Source organism: Lactuca saligna, chromosome 6 (genome assembly GCF_052625555.1).
Source record: "Lactuca saligna cultivar CGN05327 chromosome 6, ASM5262555v1, whole genome shotgun sequence".
NCBI classification, from domain to species: domain Eukaryota; kingdom Viridiplantae; phylum Streptophyta; class Magnoliopsida; order Asterales; family Asteraceae; genus Lactuca; species Lactuca saligna.
In genome coordinates, this window is record NC_136422.1 from 35689089 (window position 1) to 35713686 (window position 24598).

General features: G+C 35.5%; 2 protein-coding genes across 4 annotated transcripts; both read right to left on the reverse strand.

Annotated features, from left to right (window-relative positions):
• Positions 1-15535: 15535 nt before the first annotated feature.
• Positions 15536-16673, reverse strand: LOC145001254 (dihydroneopterin aldolase 2-like). 2 transcript variants are annotated; one of them, XM_078960620.1, is made up of 3 exons: positions 16521-16673; positions 15910-16128; positions 15536-15840 (listed from the first exon to the last, which is right to left on the reverse strand). In XM_078960620.1, exons 2-3 carry the CDS (start codon positions 16095-16097, stop codon positions 15636-15638), a joined length of 393 nt encoding a protein of 130 aa, XP_078816746.1. In that variant the 5' UTR covers positions 16098-16128; positions 16521-16673; the 3' UTR covers positions 15536-15635. The 2 variants fall into 2 exon arrangements, with proteins under 2 accessions (XP_078816746.1, XP_078816747.1); XM_078960621.1 differs by having other exon boundaries at positions 15910-16122; positions 16521-16672.
• Positions 16674-19446: 2773 nt separating this feature from the next.
• On the reverse strand, positions 19447-24346 carry LOC145000419 (ubiquitin carboxyl-terminal hydrolase 8-like). Of its 2 annotated transcripts, none has more exons than XM_078959644.1 (13): positions 24003-24346; positions 23660-23875; positions 22788-22917; positions 22654-22713; positions 22477-22566; positions 22054-22398; positions 21835-21975; positions 21594-21764; positions 21256-21513; positions 21010-21164; positions 20414-20935; positions 19996-20275; positions 19447-19835 (listed from the first exon to the last, which is right to left on the reverse strand). In XM_078959644.1, the coding sequence occupies exons 1-13, from the start codon at positions 24254-24256 to the stop codon at positions 19731-19733; spliced, it is 2727 nt and encodes a 908-aa protein (XP_078815770.1). In that variant the 5' UTR covers positions 24257-24346; the 3' UTR covers positions 19447-19730. The 2 variants fall into 2 exon arrangements, with proteins under 2 accessions (XP_078815770.1, XP_078815771.1); XM_078959645.1 differs by having other exon boundaries at positions 23660-23906; positions 24003-24243.
• Between the last annotated feature and the right edge of the window lie 252 nt (positions 24347-24598).

Consider the following 24598-nt stretch of genomic DNA (forward strand, 5'->3'; position numbering starts at 1 on the left):
TATAATTTTAGACATGATGAGTCATAACATTTTTAAAACATGAATTAGAATGGTGATTTTTTGTATAATTTATAATTTTAGATATGCATATATATTTTCTACAATCATCAAGTTTTTTTTATATAATTTATAATTATGTATGAATGCATATGAACTAAAAGCTAAGTTTCTTATTACGATGATGTCAAGTGCAAATTGTGGGGCGATGACACATGTTTGAAACCATAAGGTTGGTGGATGGTGGATGTATCCATTGCGGCTTCCAAAATATAGGTGGCGATATAGTTGTGGTAACACTTCTTTGGCCAGAGATGTACCCTGGATTCTTCATTTGGTAGGTTGTTGAACTCGTGATCTCTCTCTCTCTTCATTGACCAATCAAAGAGAAAAAAATAGATTTTTTTTAAACTTTTACCTACATAAATACATATATCAACATTTAAAACAAACTACACCCAATTCTATTTTATCTCCAATTCCATCATGCACCGCTACAATTCTACTCCGCAAATCTCCAAATTCGTCTTCTACAAGAACATTTTTGTTATAATTAATACATGTAGTTTTCTTAAACGGTTCTGAAAAACCTAATTCCAATGTTCTCCTCCGAGGTCTCCCAGTTTCGTGATACTCAAAACACAGAGTTTGAAGAATCTAGTAACAAACTTACTCCCGATAGAAATCAACAAGGAAGGGTGTGATTCGCTTCAGGAAGAGGGGGAAATTAGGTCCCCGTTACATTGGGCCATTCAGGTGATGGGTTTTATGCATAAGAACAATCATATGTGTTCATACAAACCCTAATGTTTAGATCTAGGTTTCTTTATTGTACATGCAATGAATCCAAGATTTATAAACCCTAATCTAGCATACAAATAACAAAAACTAACATATAGAATCAGATCTAGATGTTTACCTCTTCAATGGAAGCTTGATTCTTCTTTCTTGGAGCTTAGAGTCACAACTGTAACTCTTCTAATGGCTTACAAACACCACAAGCAAGAAGATAATTATATGAGAGAGGTGGGAGGATGCTAAATTTGGCCCTAGGGTTTCCTTGGAAGCAAGTGGCCAAATTTGGGAGCTAGGGGTCCCTATTTATACTGCTAGATGCGAGGGTTTCAGTTAAAACCCTGATGGATAACATAGCCATCAAGCAGCCCAAGGAACCTTCTGGAATAAGGCCCTTGGATGAAAATATGATGATCCTTCATCATAATTTCGTTCCCCCTTAGTCCATTTGGTTTCCTTAGCCCAAAACTTAAATATCACATATTTGACAGTTTATACCCCTTTATTTAATTAATCTTTTTTATTCACCAAATTAATTCCTAATTGATTTATAACCAATATTAATTAAATAATATGAGTTCTCTTTTAATATATTAATCTTATAACATATTAATAAATCATAATATCCTCTCTCTCCTTAAATTACCTTGTCAAGTTGCTCTGTTGAAGGCAATCCAAAAGACTCATGCATGACCGGGTCAAGTACATACAAAATATAGTTACGGACTTAGACACTAATCCAATAGTCTCCCACTTGGATAAGTCTAGTAACTATATCTCACATATGACTTCAGGATCCGATTTGCAATTGTAGCTCTTGCACGTCGCTGTCAACTCTGATCAGTAACTCGTCCTTCAGAGAAGGGATCGTATAATCCTCTGTTCTAGATATCATGCTGACAATACTTATTGTCCAGCACTTGTTTCTCGATCTCCGATTCATTCGACATAGAATTAGTTGAACACATCAACTCCATTCTGACCGGGCCCAGCACATAAGTCAAACCAAATCATCAAGTGGCCAAGATATCGCCTTTATTCTCATATAATAAAAGGAACAGATTAACTTCGACTCATATGCATCTATTCTTCACCAATTAAATCATGCACAACAACGTGTTTTATAACATCAAGTTACTAATGTGTTTACACATCATCAACGCATAACCAATCAGTAAACAATAACCATATCTCTAAGTTTTAAGACTATATGATATTATCGCTTTGTGGTCACTTTAGGTAAAACACCATGAAGTGATACCAGCAAACGTGGGTTTATTCCAATGCTCAAATCATATTCATAAGCACTCATGAACTTTGCAGCAAACTTTGCTATGCCCAAAACCTTTTAGACAATCTACAAACAATTCATGACAGTCTTCATTCACACCTACTTCCAAAATATGAATGAATGTGGACTGTTCGAATAATCTTATTATTCAGGAAGTCAAAACATGCAAAATTGAAACAATAGATAAATAACCAACACAAGATAGTAGCTTTACTCATAAATAACACAACTTTATTTATTCATCAAAATGTCAAGTACAAAATATATATTACACGTTTCTAATCTATCTAATCCAAACTTATATCATCCTTCAGCCCAATGCTCCTAGCGTGTTGCAAGTGTTTGACCCTACTCAGTCCCTTCGTAAGGGTATCTATCGGGTTTTCTTCTGACGATATCCTCTTCACAACGAGGAGTCCCTCTTCTACCCGATGTCTGATAAAGTGCTATTTTCTGTCGATATGTCGAGATCTACCATGATCTCTCTGTTCCTTGGTTAAGGCAACCGCCCCTTCATTATCATATAAAAGTTCCATCGGCTTCTTTATGGATGGCATAACTCCAAGGTCTCCAATGAAGTTAGTCTACCATATAGCCTCCTTTGACGCTTCACTTGCCGAAATGTACTCTGATTCACACATTGAATCAGCTACGGTCTCCTACTTGGAACTTTTCCAAGTCACTGCTCCTCCATTTAGGGTAAAGACCCAGCCCGACTGCGATCGGTAACTATCCCGATCCGTCTGAAAACTAGCATCACTATACCCTTGTACCCTTAAGTCATCACTCCCACTGAGGACTAGAAACCATTCCTTGGTCCTTCGTAGGTACTTAAGAATATTCTTAACTACAATACAATGAGCTCTACCAGGATTCCCTTGATATCTGCTGACCATGCTCAAGGCGAAGGCCACATCAGGGCGAGTACAATTCATAGCGTACATGATAGAGCCTACTGTGGAAGTGTAAGGTACTCGGCTCATATCAGAAATATATGCCTCTGTACTCGGGCTTTGAGTCTTACTCAACTTGGTATTGCTTTTGATTGGCAACTCCCTTTTCTTGGAATTTTCCATATTAAAACGCTTTAGTACCTTATCCAAGTATGTATCTTCACTGAGTCCTATCAGTCTCTTTTCCCTGTTTCTTACTATCCTTATTCCCAGAATATAAGCAGCCTCTCCGAGGTCCTTCATAGCGAAACATTTCCCAAGCCAGGACTTGACCTCCTGCAAGGTTGGGACATCATTTCCTATGAATAGTATGTCATCAACATACAATACGATGAAGCTCACTATACTCCCACTGGCTTTGACATATACACAAGATTCATCTTCGCTTCGCAGAAAGCCAAACTCTTTAACTTTCTCGTCAAAACAAAGATTCCATCTGCGAGACGCTTGTTTCAATCCATAAATGGATTTCTCAAGATTACACACTCTATTTGGATGCTTTGCATCGACAAAACCCTCTGGCTGGTTCATGTACACATCCTCAGCCAACTTTCCATTAAGGAAAGCGGTTTTCACATCCATCTGCTAGATTTCATAATCATGAAACACAACTATTGCAAGGATTACCCTAATAGAATTTATCTTCGCAACTGGTGAGAAGGTCTCATCATAGTCAACTCCGAGAGTTTGAGTAAAGCCCTTCGCAACCAATCGCGTTTTATAAGTGTGCACTTTCCCATCCATGTTCGTCTTCTTCTTGAAGATCCACTTGCACCCGACTGTCTTACGACCCGGTACATTATCAACCAAATTCCAAACTTGGTTGATGTACATGGACTGAATCTCGCTGTCCATCGCCTCTTTCCATTTAGCAGACTCCAGACCTGCCATGGCTTCTTTGTAGCTGCTAGGTTCATCCAAATTCTTAGTGTTTCATCACTAATAAACGTATCCCCTTCAGTAGTAATATGAAAACCATAAAATTGGGGTCGAACACTAACCCTACTAGAACATCAAATAGATAAGGACTCGTCAACGGGTTCAACGGGAATTTCCTCCTTGGGTTGAGTGCCAGTGTTAGAGGTTCCTTCATCGATTTGCTCTTGAATCTCTTCAAGATCAATTTTCCTCCCACTGTCCTCTTGGCTTGTCAATTCCATTTCTCGGAAAACTCCTCTTCTAGCAACGAAGACAACATTGTCACTCGGTCTATAGAAAAGATAGCCAAAAGACTTCTGTGGGTATCCGATGAAATAACACTTCTCACTACAAGGTTTGAGCTTGTCGTGACTCTCTCATCTTACGAAAGCCTCGCAACCCCAAACCTTAATATGTGCCAACGAGGGAGCTTTCCTTGTCCACATCTCGTGAGGAGTCTTGGTAACCTTCTTGGTGGGAACTAAGTTAAGGATGTAGGTGGCAGTCTCTAAGGCATACCCCCATAAAGCTATTGGTAACGAAGCCCAACTCATCATAGAACGAACCATATCCAACAAGGTCCGATTACGTCTCTCAGTCACACCATTCAATTGTGGTGTTCTCGGAGGCGTCAATTGCGAAACAATTCCGTATTCTTTTAGATAGTCATGAAAGTCAAGACTTAGGTACTCTCCTCCTTGGTCTGACCGAATCATCTTGATTTTCCTGCCCAGCTGATTCTCCACTTCATTCTTAAACTCTTTGAACTTTTCAAAGGTTTCTGACTTTTGCTTGATTAAGTAGATATATCCATATCTGCTATAATCATCCGTAAAAGTCACGTAAAAGCGGTAAGCATCCCTTGTGGTTGATCTAAAGGGCCCATACACATCGGTGTGTATGAGATCCAATAGACCCTCACCCTTTCACAAGTGCCAGTAAAGGGTAACTTGGTCATCTTTCCAAGCAAATAAGATTCACACGTGTCATCGTCCCTAAGGTTGAATGACTCCAACACTCCATCCTTTTGGATTTGGGCTATGCGTTTCTTGTTGACATGGCCAAGGCAACAATGCCAAAAGCATGCTTTGTCTAGGCTAGTAGACGAATCAATATTCAATACATCATTTCCTAAATTATCAACAACCATCACAGATTCATAAATCCCATTACAAGGTAATGCATTGAAATAAAAGACACCATTCAAATAAACATTAATAGAACCATTACTATTATCAAAAGAATATCTGAAACCTTGTCTAAATAATCCATAAAATGAAATAATGTTTCTTGCCATATCTGGCAAATAACAGCAAATTTCTAAATCTAACCCTAACTCATTACTCAACACTAAAGAATAAACTCTGACTCTCGTCACATGCGACAATCTTCTGTTTCCCATAATCAGGTTTATCTTCCCATGTTCCATCTCCCTACTTCTTCTTAGGCCCTACAAATCATAACAAATATGGTAACCACACCCTATATCAAGAACCCATGAAGTAGCAAATGACGAGTTATTATATTTAAGAGAATACATACCTGCGAAGGTGGGCTTAATCTTCCCATCCTTTATGTCTTGCAGATATTTAGGGCAACTTCATTTCCAGTGGCAGTAATAGCACTCTATTTCTTTGGGGTCGGAAGAGGGTTTCACCGAACAAGCTTTGGTTCCACTAGAAGAGGAACCATCTTGGGGCTTACCCTTATGGCGGCTCTTACATGGAGCCTTCCTCTTCTTTCCCTTTCCTTGACCAATTGGCAACACGGGAGCAGCCACAATAGGGGATGGTGAAACAGATTTGTCTTTCAGGTTGCTCTCAGTAGTCCTCAGTAGTCCTTGGAGCTTACTCAAGGAGAACTCTTCCTTATTCATCTGGTAGGTCATTCTGAACTGGTTGTAGCATGAAGGCAAGGAGTGGAGGATTATGTCGATAGCCAAATCCTCATCAAACTTAATATTAAGTTTGAGAAGACAATCAACATACCTCTGCATTTTCTGCAAATGAGAGGTTAGGGATTCTCCACTCCCCATCTTAGCGGTGATCATGTTAGTAATGATCTCATAGTGTTCTTACCTCGCACTTTGGTGGTACTTGTCCAGCAAATCTTGATTCATTTCATACGGATACATGTCCTCATAGGACTTTTGGAGTCCAAGGTTCATGGTGGCTAGCATGATGCAATGAACTTTTGTAGCATCACGCTCGTGGGCATCAAAGGCGGCCAACTCTTCAGAAGTAGCAATATCTGGGATGATCTTCTCAAGCTTTTCATCAAGGACATATTCTTTGTCCTCGTAGCGAGTGATCATGCGAATGTACCTCATCCACTCATTGAAATTTGAGCCATCAAATGTCACCTTTTGACATAGGTTCATCAGCGAGAATGACCCAGAAGCGTTGTTGTTGTTGTTACCAGACATCTGAAAAGAAAAAGGAACAAATTTTGATTAGAAATGAGTCCCTAATTAAACACCCAAATGAGAAATTAGGGCTAGGACCCAACAACATTATTTACAACTTAGAAAGGGATGTCGTACTCTAAAAGTAAATAATTTGAAGGTAAGTGAATGACAATTCACTAATTCTCACAATTAAAAACAAAACAGAGATTAAGTTTTAAATGTATTTGAAAACTCCTAGATCTTTTGAGATTCATTGAACTTTTCAATAGCATGTTTAAATATCGATATGCACTTAAAATTTGCGACTGAGATGCCGAGGATCACAAACAAGTTGAGAATAACCACGCGAATCAACATGGTGCACTCAATGTCTCTATCTAATCAATGTGTCGGTTAGCCATGCACGCTCCATTGATCTATGATAAACATCGAGCCACCCTTTGCCACCAATGTCAATCCTAAATTAATGTGTTGGTTAACCACACACGCTCCACTAACATTTGACAAGGGTACAAAGTGTAATTCCATGGAATAGCATCATTTTCATATTTTTCCCTAAAGTAACTAAGATTGGGAATTTGTAAAAACATGTTAGTTACTTTGCAATATTCATTATACTGTTGGGTTTTGGTCATAAGAACATCCTATGTGCTCATGCAAACCCTAATGCTTGGATCTAGGTTTCTCTATTGTACATGCAATTCATCCAAGACTATAAACCCTAGATCTGGTATATGATAATCAATATAACATATGAATTAGGGTTTAGATCATACCTTGATTGTTATGTAGCAATAACAATCTCAAATCCTCCTTGTAAAGACTTTAGAAAGCTTAGAGTCACAAATATCACTCCTCTAATGGTTCACAAACACCAAGAGCAAGAGGATGAAGAAGAGAAGGGAAGGATACACTCAAAAACATGTAGAAACCCTAAGGATTCAGTTCCCCCGTTTTTGGTGCCCAAGGGATCCTTAAATAGTGAGGCTATCAGGGTTATCTAACAAGGAAACCCTAATTTGGATGCTTAGGCCCTAAGCAACCCATGAACCCCTTACTTAAAGGCCTTTGGATGATTTCTAATGGGTTTGCCCATAGAATTCGTCCACCCCCTTTAATATGGAGTCCATTACCTTAATATTCAACTATTATACAATTAACAGTTCAAGTCCCTTAAGTTTAATTAATGTCTTTTAGCCACAAACTTAATTCTTATTAATTCTTGACTAATATTAATTAAAAAATATGATTTCTCCTTTAATATAATATTCTCATAATATATTAATAAATCATATTTAATTCTTTCTCTCCATAATTCATCCTATCAAGTTGCTTTGGTGAAGGCAACCCAAAAGGACCATGCACCATCGGGTCAAGTACATACCAAAATAGTTATGGACTTAGACACTAATCCAACATATACTTGTAATGAGGTATTAAGTGCCCTATCCTATCCATTCGGCAAATGACCCTCCACCAATCAAGCAAGCGGTGGGTGTGAGTGTACACACATTAACCGCCATTTTATAGGCAGCAACCTTATACTCACCTTATAGTTCGGCTTCGTGAATGAGGTCTACTAGCGATAAGACTAGCTTTGATCTTATACATACATATATATATATATATATATATATATATATATATATATATTAATCTTGTAATAATATAATAGTATAGGGTTGATTTTTAAACTTGTAAAACTCTAAGGGTTTGAAATTTAAATTACTTAAAATTAAACTTTTAATCATAAAATTTAAACTTCAAAACTTGAGGACAATTTTTGAACTTTTCAAAACAAAAGGGATCAAATAACAAATAATTTAAATTAAACAATTAATTTCATAATTATCTATATTTGACTTCATCCAATTTTAGTTACAAGATAATTACCAAATAATATAAATAATCCATATTTATTATATAAATAAACTATTATTCAAAATATTTGAAATTATCTATTGTTTTGACATGGATAATCATTCAATTACTATAACATTCATATTTTATCTTCAAAAAACGATTTAGGCATTAATCCCATGACAAAACAACAACAAAATCCCGAAATATCCTCTGTCTGACAGCTAAACTCGTCGAGTCCACATTGGAACTCGTCGAGTACATCAAGCAGTTAGCACAAAAAAACAATTTTCAGCAAGCAAACAGTTAAAGCATCATATACAACAGAAACCAATCAAGTCTCTGATACCACTGATGGGTTTTATGCATAAGAACAATCCTATGTGCTCATATAAATCCTAATGCTTGGATTTAGGTTTCTCTATTGTTCATGCAATGAATCCAAGACTTATAAACCCTAATCTAGCATACATATAACAAAAACTAACATATAGAATCAGATCTAGATGTTTACCTCTTCAATGGAAGCGTGATTCTTCTTTCTTGGAGCTTAGAGTCACAATTTTAACTCCTCTAATGGCTTACAAACACCACAAGCAAGAAGGCAATTATATGAGAGAGGTGGGAGGATGCTAAATTCAGCCCTAGGGTTTCCTTGGAAGCAAGTGGCCGAATTTGGGAGCTAGGGGTCCCTATTTATACTGCTAGATGCTAGGGTTTCAGTCAAAACCCTAATGGATAACTTAGTCATCAAGCAGCCCAAGGAACCTTCTGGAATAAGTCCCTTGGACGAAAATATGATGATCCTTCATCATAATTTCATCCCCCTTGGTCCATTAGGTTTCCTTAGCCCAAAACTTAACTATCATACATTTGACAGTTTATACCCCTTTATTTAATTAATCTCTTTTAGTCACCAAATTAATTCCTAATTGATTTATGACCAATATTAATTAAATAATATGATTTCTATTTTAGTATATCAATCTTATAATATATTAACAAATCATAATATCCTCTCTCTCCTTAAATTACCTTGTCAAGTTGCTATGGTGAAGGCAACCCAAAAGGACCATGCGTGACCGGGTCAAGTACATACCAAATATAGTTACGGACTTAGACAATAATCCAACATCAGGATCATTGCCAGGATGGGCAAGGTGGCATATAGGCTAGAGCTACCGGAGGAGCTTAGCCGGATTCACAACACTTTCCACGTTTCGCAGTTGCGAAAGTGCATTATGGATCAGGAGGCAGTGATGTCGTTGGATGATATTTAGGTCGACGAGCGCCTGAATTACGTGGAGAGACCCGTGGCCATTCTGGAAAGGAAGAAGAAAATTATGCGAAACAAGGAGATACCTTTGGTGAAGGTGCAGTGGGAACATTGGAGGGGATCCGAGTGGACGTGGGAGTCGGAGGTAGAGATGCGAGAGTGCTACCCGGCGTTGTTCACCTCAGTAGACTTCTAGGACGAAGTCTAGTTTAAGTATGGGAGAATTGTAATCCCCCGATTCTCAGGTATTGATTTAGATAAGAATTTTTCTTTATTTCAAGGTCTACTCGACGAGTTGGTTGCCCTACTTGTCGAGTAGCAGCGGGTTGGTCCAGTTGTTTTAGTGACCTACTCGCCGATTCCAAGATGGGACTCGACGAGTAGGAGTTGGTAGATGAAACCCTAAATTACAGGGTATTGCACCCTATTTAAATGATCATTGGCCTCCCCCAGCCTCCCCTTTACATTTCCTTGGCACCCTTAAACCCTAAATCGTGTGTGTGTGTGTGTGTGTGTTTCTTTGGTGTGTTACAGCTTGGAAGAGGGATCTTGTTTAGGAAACATTTGGGGAAACAAGTAAATTGAAGCTAGTAACTCGTGGGAAGCAAAGATCTACTTCAGATGACACTCTCTTGAAGGTATTAGGTTGTCTCCTTGGCTCATTTCATCTTTAATGTCTTTTGGGTGGGTTTTAGGAAAGGTTTCTTATCTTTGAGTCAAGATCTGAAGTTGCAACTTCAGATCTGGACTCCCTTTGGCATCTAGATCCATAAAGTTATCAGCTTTGGCAAGTATGAGCCTTCTCTCTAGTGCAAAACTTCTTTGCAAGCTTAGTTTTGTCATCATGCACGTAAATTTTGCAACTTTACGTGATAAGCATGCCTTGGGAAGCTGGATATGCAATATGGAGCATTTGCATGGCTTAAAAAGCATATGTATGGATGAAGGACCGAATGGGACTCGACGAGTGGCATGGTCAACTCGACGAGTCCGACGAAGATTGTCGTGGGCTCGGCTAGTCGGATTAGTGACTCGGCGAGTTGGATGGGGTTTTCCCAACTGTTGGACATATATGAACTTGGTGAGTTGCATGGGAAACTTAACGAGTTGGCCAAGTTTATGGCCACAAACCTTAGGAACTCGACGAGTCATTCTAGTGACTCAACGAGTTGGTGAGTTATGCATAGAACTCGGCGAGTAGCTGAGGGTACTCGACGAGTTAAGGTTAACATGGATTGTTGACCTTGATAGTTGACTTTGACTTTAACCAAGGGTTGACCAGTTGACTTCTGGGACATTTTGGGAGATTGGAAATTTACAAGTATGGCTTACAATGAATATAGGTGGTGGAGTTCGTGGCAGTGATCCGAGAGTTTGAGCTTATTTTACGAGTCGACAGTTGCGAGGTGAGTTATCCTCACTATATCAATAGGGTCTAAGGCACCAAGGTCGCCCCTTTATGATTTTATCTAGATTATGACATGATATGTTATTGGTTTACATCCTGGTAGTTAGGATGATGATATGGTTATGTTAGTGATCGGTTAGGTCTGTATCCCAATCTTTGGGATGTTGTTATGATTAATGATATGTTAGATAGGTTTACCTGTTATATGATATGAGCTAGCATATGATATTTATATGCATATGTTTGTTTGATTGGGGTTGGGTTGAGGCGGTCCTGCTTTGTGATGTAGGCCAACATACCCGGTGAACGGTTTCGATAGGCTGTTGGCCCTACGGGGCGGACCAATCATACCGAAGGCTTGGGAGCGGTCCAGATAGGCTATAGGCCATGCGAGGCGGTCCAGACAGGCTAAAGGCTCATTATGCATGTTGCTCTGTATTTGTTATATGTTATGGTTATATTGGTATGGCGTTGGTATTTTGGGGTAGCTCACTAAGCTTTCAGGCTTATAGTTTCAGTTTGTTGTTTCAGGTACTTCTGGTGATCGAGGGAAGGCGAAGGCCTGACCGTACCGCTCCTCCTGCTGCTATGTTTTATGATTGGAAACTAGGATACTCTGATGATTATTATTTTGAAAACAAATTATGTAATGATTAAATGGTTTTTAAGTGTGTTGAAAAAGTTTTAATTTTTTAGTTTCTAAAAGATTAGTTTTTAAGCTTTTAAAGTTATTAAAAATAGTTTTTTTAGCCTAAAACAAAGTAGTTTTTTATCAAAAAAATCCGAATTTTAAGCCTATAAACCGGGGGAACCGGGGGCGGGACCAGGGGCGATGGTGGTAACCGGGGGTGGGATCGGGGACTATGTAAACGGGGGATCCAGGGGCCGGGGCAACAACTTATTTCAGGGGCGAGGGCCGGGGGCAGCTATTCCATCTCCCGTTTGGTCCCGTTGACATCCCTAATCGAAACTTTACTGATATTGGGACACATTTATCACTAAGGGTGGCAACCCTAAGCCTAGAGATGAAGTTGAACCATAAAAATCCATTCTTGGGACCTAAAGAGGTCCAAAAATCCATAAACAAAGATCTAAGCATTCATGAGGCAAGATGGAGGTTTTTTACCTCAAATGAGTGTCAAAAGGTGGTGTAATCTCGGATCCTTGAGCTGAAGATACTCAAGTTCTTCTTCTTTAACTGCTTTTTTCTCCTTCAAGGCGAGGGTTTCTGAGGTTGAGATGTTGTTAAGACGATTAAAGTTTGAGTCATAATGTTGTATTTATATGGATTAAACCCTAAAAATTAGGGTTTAGAGTCTACTCATGTACGCTGCGTGTAATGCTTGGTACGTTGCGCATACGTGCATGCGCCCCCCGAATCCAATGCTCCTCTATGCTCCGCATACGCCCAATGTACGTCTTCTGGGCAACCCAACTACACGGCCTACTTACTGATGGTCCACTCAGTAGTCCATCTATTAAATTCTTAGCCCAACAATTGATTAAAGAAATATTAAATGATTATTACCTCAAGTGATGGATGTTACAAAGCATCTCTTTCCTAAATCTGAAGCCTTATGATACTTGATCTTTGGGTCACGACCCCAGATTTATGAAACGACTCGAAAGAGGGTGTTACATGAAATATATTGTAAACCATTCTAATTATAGGATATAATAAACACCTAATATTGATATCGATTATTTTTAGTAATCAAGAATTCCAATTTCTATAAATTTCTAGTTCGTAATTTCCTATCATTGCTTTAATCTGAAATTGTTCCTTAATGGATCATCCCCTTAATATGGATTTCATGATACCTAAACATAGAATTAAAATATTGGAAAATGACATATTATGCTTACTATGTATTGCACATTTACCCATTCAGTCCCTTAAGTTATTTCCGTGCTTTATGAAGGAACAAAATTATTAGTGACCTATTTAATTGGTCCATCTAACCTACCATTACCAGTTGTGGCTTTTAATTAATTAAAAAAGTCGAATGCATAGCGTGTTGCATTGTTACAATACCACACTCTCGCTATTTATACTCCAAAAGGCCTGTTGAAGACAATGAAGGATCCAAATAGCACACTTGCGAGTTGCAACGAACAACACTGGAAAGTACGATATAACCGGTGAGATGGACGAAGACTCTGCCACACTTGATTATGGATTTTCCACTTTGCATGTTGCTAGCACAGTTCTTGATTCGACGTCTCTCTATATCTTTACAATCGACAATTTAATGTTCCTCTAACGTCATCTCCCACCGCCAGTCCTACTCCGCCAAATGATCCCACGACCGACTCCCAAATAGCAATGCCAGCAACACCGTTGACAACGTAAAAGCTCAGTCGGTCTTGATAATGATGTCATATGTTATGTTTTGAGTATGATTTCGATTGTTTGAAGCTTTTTTGTTTATATATCATGTAATTATGGATTTTTATGTTTGGATTACTATTAGGGATTGTTCAGCTTAAACGTAGATGTGCATTTAGCAGCAGGTGGTAGTAATACCTTGATATCTACGAGTGTGTCTTTGAGTGATACTGATTACCGAGGGATGCTTTGTTTGATACAAGTTTTTGTTTTGTTCTCTTTCTCTTTTATTTTTTCTTTAGATTTAAGTGTGTAACAAACCTGCAAAGTGGAGGCAGTTGTTATAGATTTGGGGGGTCATGAGCCATCCTGCAATGAAACAAGTCCCCCCGTCGAACTGCTAGTGTGTGTTCTTCCGTAATATGACTCACAGTGCTTGAGATTAAATTTTTGATTCTTCCATATATTTATAATTCCTGAATCGGATTGAGAGAGAAGAAGAAGTAGAGGAAGAAATTTTTGACTTTTCAAAATCATTGGCAAGGAAAAATCGGTCAATGTCAACCTTTCATTTTGTCCAAAGTGACTAAATTGATCCGACAAAAATAACACTAATGATCTATAAATCACAAAAAAAAAAACACTTAAGGGACTGAATAAACAAATGTGCAAAACATTGTAGGGTTAATAAATCATTTTCTTTTAAAATATCCCAGAAAATCATATTACGGAAAATCTTTCAAGGAATCTGAAAACCTCTTGATTCCAAAAATCACCCTGCATTCCTCCCTTTACCCCCAACAATTCCAACATAAATCTTCATCTTATTAAAAGGTCTAACAATTCCAACACAAATCTTCATCTTATTAAAAGGTCTAACAAACAACATCTAATAAAAATATAATTATTGTCGTTTTCCTATCAGTGTACTTGGTAAGAATACCACAACATAAGAATTGAATTCGTATTATTTTAAATTCGATGTGTTGTAACTAACATGGGTAAGAGATGGGCCATTTTGATATTGACAGCCAATATATAATTAATAATTGTTATGAATGGGTGAATTTAAGAATTAAATTCGTATTATTATTATTATTATTTATTTATTTACGAGATCACTTTTTCAACCAAATATAGGAAATGTCGTATGCGACACCGCATAATGTTTGTTCATGTAAATCATGTGGTATTCGTATTATTTTCCTTATACGCAATACCTTTATCAGTTACTTTTCTTGTTCCTCTAAATGGGTAATTACTATTAAATCCACAAATAAACTCTATCTAAAATAAATTATCTAAACCAATGTACTACAATTTACTAGCTAATCAAAATTGAAAATTTTAACATGCATTCATCAATTAAAAATAGTTAATTAGTTAACTAGGTAAGCAAACAAATAAAAAAGAATCACCGACTTTGAAGGATTAACTGTTTTTTATGAGAAAAAGACAAATCTAAGCAAAATAATAACAATATGTTATCGTTGTGTTGTGTTGTGTTGTTGAACAATATTAAAAATCATATATGGCTAGTCATTACAGTTAGAAACATAGTACAAAGTAGTAAAAAAGAATTAATATTAAATATCTAAACAATTTATTAGCTTATATGTTAAAAAATTGCTACTGTTTTCTTTCCATTTAACTCTTTGACATTGTACTTTACCCTTATTCAAACGAAAGTTTGCATATTAAATATACGATGAAATTGTAGGGTCATTCACATGGCTGATAGCTAACGAAAGTTTGAAAAATGAAATAATGGATCATTCACGTAGCTTCAATAAATAATATTTAAGATGGTATTATTTTATAAAGACAAAACCTTGTGATTGTTTATGATGAATTATATTAGTTATATTCATTAATTTTTTTTAATTAATAAGAATATATTATTTTCGATTAGTTTTTTAATCAATAAAACATTTTTCCAAGTCTTTTTGTAGTACAAGATTTCAAACATCATTTCCACATCAAAACATATATTTCTACTGTTAAAATAAAGTTTCCGGTTGAAAGATTTAAAAAAAAGATATCTGATGTAACAACAAAAAATGTTTAAAAAAAAAAAAAAACATACATACATAGGAAAGTCCGAAAGACAGTTCTCCAAGGCCATAGTAGGCACATGTGAAATTAATGCTTATTTTGAGAAAAAAAGTTATTTTTTGTCAGAAGTAGGAATTTCCATATAATGTCACAAGCCATTAAATTTCAAAAGGCCCAACAATAAATTTGCTAACATGACATGACATTGTAATGTAAAACTTGATCAAATCAAATAAAAAAAAAAAGTACACAAATCATAACACTTATTTCATTCCGATATTACATAAACCAAAGGAACATCAAAAGTTTATGTTCATAATATGAAAGATTAAAGAAGTCTTAATTCTTAAAGAGGCATATCAATGGTTCTATATCTCATAATCTCAACACCTAAATAATCAAGAGGACCAGGAACAGCAACATGCGGCTTTTTAACCACCACACGAACAGCCGTAATCCGAGAAAGATTGTTTAAGGTTGTTGTTGCAATCAGTTGAGCCACTGATTCTAGAAGATTCTGAGAAGGACCTTCCACAATATGTTTTGCAATCCTTCAAACACAAATAAATTGTTTTCAAATTTGGGAATAAGTTAAAGATGTAATGTAATTATATCTATACCTATAGATGTCTGTATAACTGACTGTATCAGACATGTTGTCAGACTGCCCGGGTGCCCGAAGATCCATCCAAGCGTCTATATCTATTATGAACTTCTGCCCGAGTTTCTTTTCCTCTTGATGAACACCATGATAACCATGGAACATTAGCCCCCTTAGTAACAGTTTGTCTCCCTCGGTTGATGTCATTTTTCTCGATCTTTTTTGGGTATAACTGGATCTTAAAACAATAAAACAGCAAAAGGATGAATAATATGATATATACTTTGGTGATTAATGGGAAAGATCATGTCCTTTTGAGAATAAAAAATGTAAGATTAGGCAGATGTTGTACACTAACACTTCAAAATTGTGAAGAGTTCAGTCAGGAATTTTATCAAACACCTTATATGCAATGCATGCATGCAACATCTTTATAGAGAAAACACACATAGTGAATGGTAGAGTAGTTTTTTTGTTTCCATATTCGATTTCTAGATCTACACATGGTTTATGTGACTAGTTCGATATAGGTTCAAAACATTGAGAACCAAATACAAATATGGAGGTCAACTGTCGATAGTCGAGCAGCGAATTCAGGGGAGAAAGAGGGAGATTTGTGCGAGTTATTACCTGACTTGCTCAGGGAAGATGGACGGCGGCGATGGAAGATTCCGTTCACGGAGAAGATGGATGAGAACGGCGATTTAATTATGCGGCTGGGAAAACTACTGAACAAGGAAACAAAGGGTTAAACTACACAATGGTCCCTGTGTACTTGTTTTTTTATTATGATGTAGTTTTTGTTTTTTGTTTTCTTTTTTCTTATTTTTAGACCGTTTAATTTAACGTTTAGTTGTTGGATTGGTATAAAATTATAAATAACTATAACTGATTGTATCCCCGTGAAAATCACGATCGGCATTAAAATATAGAAAAAATATTAAAAAAATGTTATGTATATAATATGAAAAAAAAAAAAAAAAAATGTTATGTATATAATTTGAAAATTAAAGAGAATCAGGTAAATAAGATAAATTTAAATAATATATCCCTCAATTGGTGGGATACATTACACTCTAAGAGATTTTTTTAGTCTTCAGTAATTTTCAAAATGTTATGATATTAGGGTAGGATTTAATTTTTTTTCTTATAATTTTAAATCAAAATCAGAAATTGATGAAAACATAAAAAAATGATTTGCTAGAAAATGGACATGTGACAGTTTTTTGATTTGTTTATGAGAAGAGGTAGATGGTTTTTTTAATTTTATGCCACCAATGACTAACCTAACTGCAACCATTAATAGTTTCATATAGATATGTCTTAACCGCATCAATGTTATATCATGGGTCGTGTTATTCTTACCCTTGATTTTATTTTCCTACACCTGTAATAATGACTTTATTAGTAGTCCACTGTTTGTGTCATAAGTTTAACCAATGCATGTCAAGTTTGTATAGCTTCAGCTTTTTTTCATTGAATACCCTATTTTTTATTTTTGAAAAATATGTTCCATTAAAAGTCTATGCATTTTGTCGATATTTCATTTTTTTTACCTTTTAGCTTTATATCTTTTATACTTACTGCATGCATATATTTGTTTTAATAAAATACATCGTTTTTTTTTGTACGTTGTTTAATAATTTATGTATTCTTTATATTTTTTAATAAAAACACCAATTTTATACCTAGTTTTTTAATAGATTACATAAATTTTAGAAATTGTACATATTTAATTTTTGTTAATACATGTTTTTTTATACCTTATAAATTTACATTAATAACCCCTTTGTTTTTAAAATATGACATTGTTTACCCTTATATTTATATTTATATAGATTACATAAACTTTAAAAATTATACGTCATTATTTTTTGGTGTTTTTTTAATAGATTACATAAACTTTAAAAATTATACATACAAAATTTCTAATTTTTGTTGGTATGACCTCAACTCGAACAATCTACGACATTCATTGTTTAAGCCACGGACAATCTACGACGTGCTTCCATCTTTGGAGAGTCCCAAAGAGTTCCAACCCCACCGATCCATTTTATATAAACTAATCAATGAAAATAGAATGATTATAATTAATAAAAAATTTAACAAATTTCTATGTCCACCAACCACCATCTTCAACATTGCCGGTATCTCACTACTACCTCTAACAACCACCAGAAATCACCTGAAACGTTCGCTCGCCACCACTAACCACCATCGGATTCAAGATAGTGTGTGTGTGTGAGAGAGAGAGAGAGAGAGAGAGAGAGAGAGAGAGAGAAAAGAGAGAGAAAGAGAGAGAGAGAGAGATAGAGAGAGAGAGAAAAAAAAAAAGAAGGTCATCGGAAACAGAATTAGAGAATAAGAACGAGCATTGGGCAACCTAGCAGCGTCGCCATAAACAAAACAGTGAGAGAGAGAGAGAGAGAGAGAGAGAGAGAGAGTGTGGAGCTCGCCGGAAATCACATGAAGCCATTACCGTCAGAGAAAAAGAGAATGAGAGTGAAACCATTGCACTGTTAGCGACAAAAATCGAGTGAAGGTCGTCTGAGGGTTGATGAAATCGCCTGAAGGTCGACGAAATCGCCTGAAGCTTGCTAGAAAACTTTGATGGAATCGTTGAACAGGCTATCTAGTTTTATGATATTACATTTTATAACCTCACACTTACATTTTTTTTTAATTTCATATTATATGTAAGTATCCTCGTAACAATCTTATTAAATACTATTAACTTGTTTTTTGTTTGCTCAATTCCTTTTTCTTTCATATCTCGTTAACCATTTTATTCATAATCATATAATCATATGCATGTTTTTTTTTCTATAATATAAACTTTAATTTTAAAATAGATTTTAAATACGTTATCTAAATTTTAAAATATAAAAATAAATTGTAAATAACATTAATTTTTAACTTTTTTTTTATTATTTATTATGTGAAATATTAATTTATTATTGTTGTGTCGTATTTTTTAATCAAATAAAATTATTTATATATTTTTTATATTAAAAATAGTGTTAGTAAGTTATCTATAATAAACTAAATAATATTATAATAAATAGATTTATTTGTGAATTAAAAAAACTATTAATCATAAATTAATTACTAAACTAATGATGATTAGTAAAAATATGTAATCATTAAACTAATTAGTAAAAACAATGATTAGAGGGTAGGAAGAATTGGAGGTAGGGTAGAAATAAATAAAGCCTATATCATATATTCACATGTACACTACAATATCCTTATTTATAAAAACTTTCATGTTCAATGTTAACCAACTAACATTTTGATTCATACAAAACATTTTTCTCACCCATAAAGTGAGACCAAGACTTCGCTATTGATTTATTGAGTGTGTAAAAAAACATAAATACTCCTCTCCTAATAATAGGGTCTATTGAGCACTTCTTTTCAAATCAATCGAAAAATACACTAATTTCTAATAAGATCAAAACTTCAAAAACAAATTAAAAATATATATACTAATCAACAACAATAACCATCAGCAATTCAAAGCGATCTGCCATCATAAAGGTCGACAAAAAAAAAAAGTCAAACCAAACCAAAAGGTTGCAATTTCTATAAGAAAAAAAAAACATCTGTCAAAAAGCAAGCAAAAAAGCTTGTTAGACTCCAAACAAATTGTGGTGGCCACCTCCAAAAACTTTAAAAAGTCTAATCTAAGTACCATGTACAAGTACTAGCAACCACACCACCACCCTCATTTTAAAGAAAAAAAAAAAAAAAATTTAATCTATATCTCTCTCTCTTTCTCTCTTTGTATGTAATTAATTGGCCAGAAATCTACACTGGGATTGGGCCCACAATAACTTCCTAAACTCTCTTGTAAAAAAGAACATAAGCTGCAGATGTCTTGATTTGGTCTTCACTAATCGGGTACACCTGGCTGTCATTAAACTCATACCACTCCTCTCCACACTGCATCACCACACCACACCAACAAAATAATTAAACAACTAATTTACACTTTTGGTCCCTCAGTATACTCAGGGAACAAAAATGTAATATACTCACAATTTTTTCTTTCTTATAAACTTGTTTTAAAATTAATCCAAAAAAAATAAAAAATAAAAATTACCTTTGCAAAAGCGGTGTAGTGACCGCCACCCATTCCACCATAATGATTGCTCACTGCGTACAGCTTGTAACGAAAACCCAATTGGCTATCTTCATCTTTTTCCACTGTATAACTCGACACATCAAAATCATCAATTGGAAAGTCAACAAAAGTCTCCAATTTGTCCTTCAAAAACCGATTGTACGAAAATCTTTTCAAATGAATTATCACGATTTCAGGCAATCTCCACAAATCCAACTTCTTGCTAGCTTGTCTATGCTCCTTGCACTTCGGACAATACCTGAAATTTTATCAAACCAATTACATCTTTTCATCTTACCATAACTAATATCATTAATTTACATAAACAGTCCCTGTGGTTAACCAAACGTTACATATTTCGTCCTCATCATGAAAAAATTTAATATATTCATCTTACCACATGTCTTCGGGTCCTAACGGCTCTTCCTTCAAGAAGGCTTCAAGACATTTATACAACGAGACCGATTCCGGGGGCGTTTTGGTAATTAACGCAACCCCGCCTGTTTCCGGTAAATTACTCAAAATGGAGGTATCGTATCGTTTCAGCATTTCATCAGGCCACGAGACACGAACGGAAAGTATACGCGTTTCCGGGATTAACAACGGTTGTTCATCCATTATAATCGTGGGCCCCTCTGAATAATGCCCTTGCTGTTGCAGATAGAATAGAAAACCCTCACTCTTTGAATCATCATCATCATCATTATCGGCTACCTTTTCATCAACATCCATTTCAGTAGTGTGTTGTTGATCAGGGGTATTTTCGGGATAATCTAAAGAAAACTCCTCGGGCATTACAAGTGGGTGGAGTAATTTGAGGAACTTGTTGTGGATATCTGAACCATTGGTGGATTCAGGTACCCTTGCGACAAATGGCATCCCAAACTTTCTCAAAACAGGCAACCCTTCAACGTATGACCTAAATAAATGTACATCAAACAAAGGGCATTATTGTACTTTTATCTCAAATAAAATAAAATAAAATAAAATTACCTTTCATAGCGCCAATGAGTAAAGACAACCAAGGGCAATGAATCTTCCTCTTTAAGTAACCTATACGCAACAAAACAATCGCGATCCCTAACCAGCTCTAACGAGTCATTATGTGTATCCAACTCCAAGAAACGAATAATGAAGTTGTTGTATATCTGAAAAGCATTTCGAAAAATTAATGTTTATATATAGATTAAGAGCTTTAACCTTATTGTTTTTTTTAGATGTGATTATTATGTTAGATACCTCAGCAACAAGCAAAGTCTCGTCATCTCTTAATGAACATGCGATGCTTAATGCTTGAATAAGATCTTTAAACTTTCCATATTTAGGAACATTTACAGTAACTGGAATTGGTAAAGTTGTTCCATCAGTGCTTAACACTGTCAATGTCATGGTTCTCATTGATGTTGAAGGTAAGGGTAGAGATAGATATATGAATGGATCAAATGTCACTGAATGTTTCTTGCAAAGAGGACATATTAAAGTTGACCGATATTGCCCCTGTGGAAATATGGAAATAATATTATTATATTATTGCTTCTTTCAAACATGTTATGGAGATAATATATTCGAAAGCTGACCTGGCACATGTCAACTATTATGGAATCGTTTCGAGCTAAATGATTCCTCCAGTGTTCATCTGCTACTTCTTTGTCTGAAATTCCATCCACATCCTTTATCTCATTATAAGGCTTGATTTTAACACGGTTTAAATCTTCATGGAGTCCATCCAGTAGAAAAGCAAGAAATTCCTGTATCAAAAAATTTATTATTATACCAATAAGGGTATTTTCGTGATTATAAAAGTTACGGATGACCAACCTGGGAATCATGCTGATTGTAGCCACTGAATTGAGGGGCAAAACCGGCGAGTCTTGACTTAAATGCCCTTGGGGCCACAGCAGTAGCACCTGGTGTCCATAGCTGTCTGAGCAAGTCTCCAAATGCTAGAGCAAGCTTCCCCTGGTCAAAATGTAAGGGTATTTTAGTAATTTCAACTTTTCAAGAACTGAAGATTTATTAAATGCAAACTATACATACATTTACGCCAAGTGGGTTTTCAAAGTTGAGATCTTTTCTGAAGTCTCCAAGGAAATAATCAACAAGATGTGAAGTATGGCCTAAGCATTGGATAGCACTGTTCATAAAACAAGTGTTTCCAAGATTGTATAATCCAGTCAAACCCAAATTATAGGTTTGACTGGAGTTATTAGTAATTAATGGATGGTCAACCCTGACATATGAGTTGACTTTTTCGGAGTGACCATTCAACTTCAATGAGCTACTGGAAGGAATATCTTTAGTATTCGTGTCTTCAACTGACATATCGTTTTCTTTTTGCATTATATCATAAGATAAACCATAAACTTGTAACTCCAAGAAAATCTGCATTGAAGTAAATAAGGGTGGTTTAGTAATTTTAATAGGAACGTCATAAAAGGGTATTCAGTAAAAGTAAACTACCTCTGCAATCATTAGTTCAGATTTATCAGGTAGAATTCTGCCTTGTAGAAAAAACTTGGTTATTTGCCCTGAAAAATCCCAAATCTTCACCTGAAAAACATATGGAATCATTTAATAACATCCACAAGACCTGAACAAAGTCAAAGGTCAAAGAAAAAAAAGTCAAAAGTCACTCACCAAGCCAGACTTGACATTGAATATTTGGCAGGATTTATCAAAAGCTCCAATCCCATTGCCCTAAATGAAAACACGGATTAGAAGACACGATACAAATAGTCATATTCACAAGAGCAAGAAAATAGTTATATTACCTTTTGGCTAATCTTTACAACCAATGAATTTGTTGTTCCAGAAATTGAAAGACTGATTTGTAAAGGAAATAAGTCTGCCTTGTTATCTTCTACTGCTACAAAGTTTCCAACATTCTTCATATCATAATGCCTGAAAGAAAGAGCATAGTATTGGAAGGAAGTACTACCAATCATCAAAGAAGTCGCATATCTTTCTAAATATAACAAAACTTGAATAGATGAGTGTCGAGTATAAACAAGTATCTTTCTATTTTGTGAAATGATGTAAAGAGAAGTGCTAAAACTACTTATCATTAGTTAATATTGGTTGTTATCATTATCAATAGGAAAGATCTTTAAAGCACTGGCATAGTAGTACACATCAATTATATTCTATCCTTTTTTTTCCAATTAAAAGTTGCACTTGGTTCTTGTTTGCCAGCATCTTCCACTTACTATTCGATCATCTATCCATGAACACTGAATATAAAAGTACTACAAAGTTAAAAGTACAACCAAATTGAACAGATAATACCATATGATATCAAGTACTACAATGCCATAACTATTTAAGAGCTACAGCTCATAAGCTTCAATCACCAACCTTGATATGAGTGTTGAAACAACTGAAATACATTGCTGCAACTTAAGAATTATATGCGTTATTAATGTAAAACAGAATTCTAATGATCCAAGTTTGCTTATATTTACATATAAGAGGGAATTGAAATTGGAAATAGCAACTACTTGCTAATAATAATGCAAATCCAACAACAGCTAATCTTCTATAAGAATCACACTATCACAGTCATGTCAGAAAGCTAATAAATTCATGCAAACAGGCAAACGGAAGAGCAATTCATTGAATAAAAATAAAAATAAAAAACCCTAACCATTTAAGTGCTCGATAGAACATCCACTCCGAGACCAACGCATATTCACGCCCCGAAACCCCTTGTTCTTCTCCCTTGCAACCATCACTATCGATTTCACTTCTTCTCATGTCCAGAATAATCTCCGATTCAAAATCATCAGAAAATAAAGAACTTGTGGCGTACAAAACGCCATCGATTTCCCTAAACAATGACTCCCGCGTCTCATTCCACCACCTGAAAATCCAACGAACCAATCCACATATACCTATTTAAAAACCAACGCTTATCTCAGGACAAAATTGAACTAAGAAAACGACTCCATTGCCAAATCAAACACCAATTGGACCACAATCAAACTCACATGTGATCAACGAGATAAAGCCGCTCATCATCGAGGTCGGACAGACTCTGGATTGAACGGACGGTGCTGCTGCTTCCGAACATCGAGTCGTCATCGCCGCCATCAGCGGAGAAAAAAAGTGAATCCATCCTGAGAAAATCTAGGGTTTTTGTTAGGATTTGGCGGAAGGTTGGGAGGATTTTTAGAGAGAGAAAATTAGTGAGGAGAGAGAAAGCAAAGAGTTGAGCGAGTCGATTCTTGAAGCGATGGGTCATGAAGGGGAGGGGATCGCAGCAGCAGAAGATTTGAGACTTTGTGTTGTCCTTTTGATGATGATGATGATGATATATTGATGATGATTGATATGGGCAAAGTGCAATTGATTTTCAGTCTTTGACTACAACACTGTCTCTCTCTGTTCATCAAAATTTACACGTTGCCACCCTCATAAACTATTTTTTCTACTTGCATCCACTGACTTTTTTTTTTTTTATAAAAAGTTTCATTAACAAATAACTTTATACATAACATAAATACAATAAAATGTCACATAATATGATCTATGATGAATATTTATTTTAAATTATTAAAAAAAACATGTCATATAAATTAGCATA

What these genes read in the sequence shown, in the direction of transcription:
- LOC145001254 (XM_078960620.1), bottom strand. Translation starts at nt 16,097, where the DNA reads ATGACATCAACCGAGGGAGACAAACTGTTACTAAGGGGGCTAATGTTC. An exon ending in AGTTATACAGACATCTATAG is followed by an intron (nt 15,841 to 15,909) that starts GTATAGATATAA and finishes TTGTGTTTGAAG; the next exon opens with GATTGCAAAACATATTGTGG.
- LOC145000419 (XM_078959644.1), bottom strand. Translation starts at nt 24,256, where the DNA reads ATGACCCATCGCTTCAAGAATCGACTCGCTCAACTCTTTGCTTTCTCT. An exon ending in TTGTAAAGATTAGCCAAAAG is followed by an intron (nt 22,714 to 22,787) that starts GTAATATAACTA and finishes GTTTTCATTTAG; the next exon opens with GGCAATGGGATTGGAGCTTT. An exon ending in ACTCATTGGCGCTATGAAAG is followed by an intron (nt 20,936 to 21,009) that starts GTAATTTTATTT and finishes ACATTTATTTAG; the next exon opens with GTCATACGTTGAAGGGTTGC.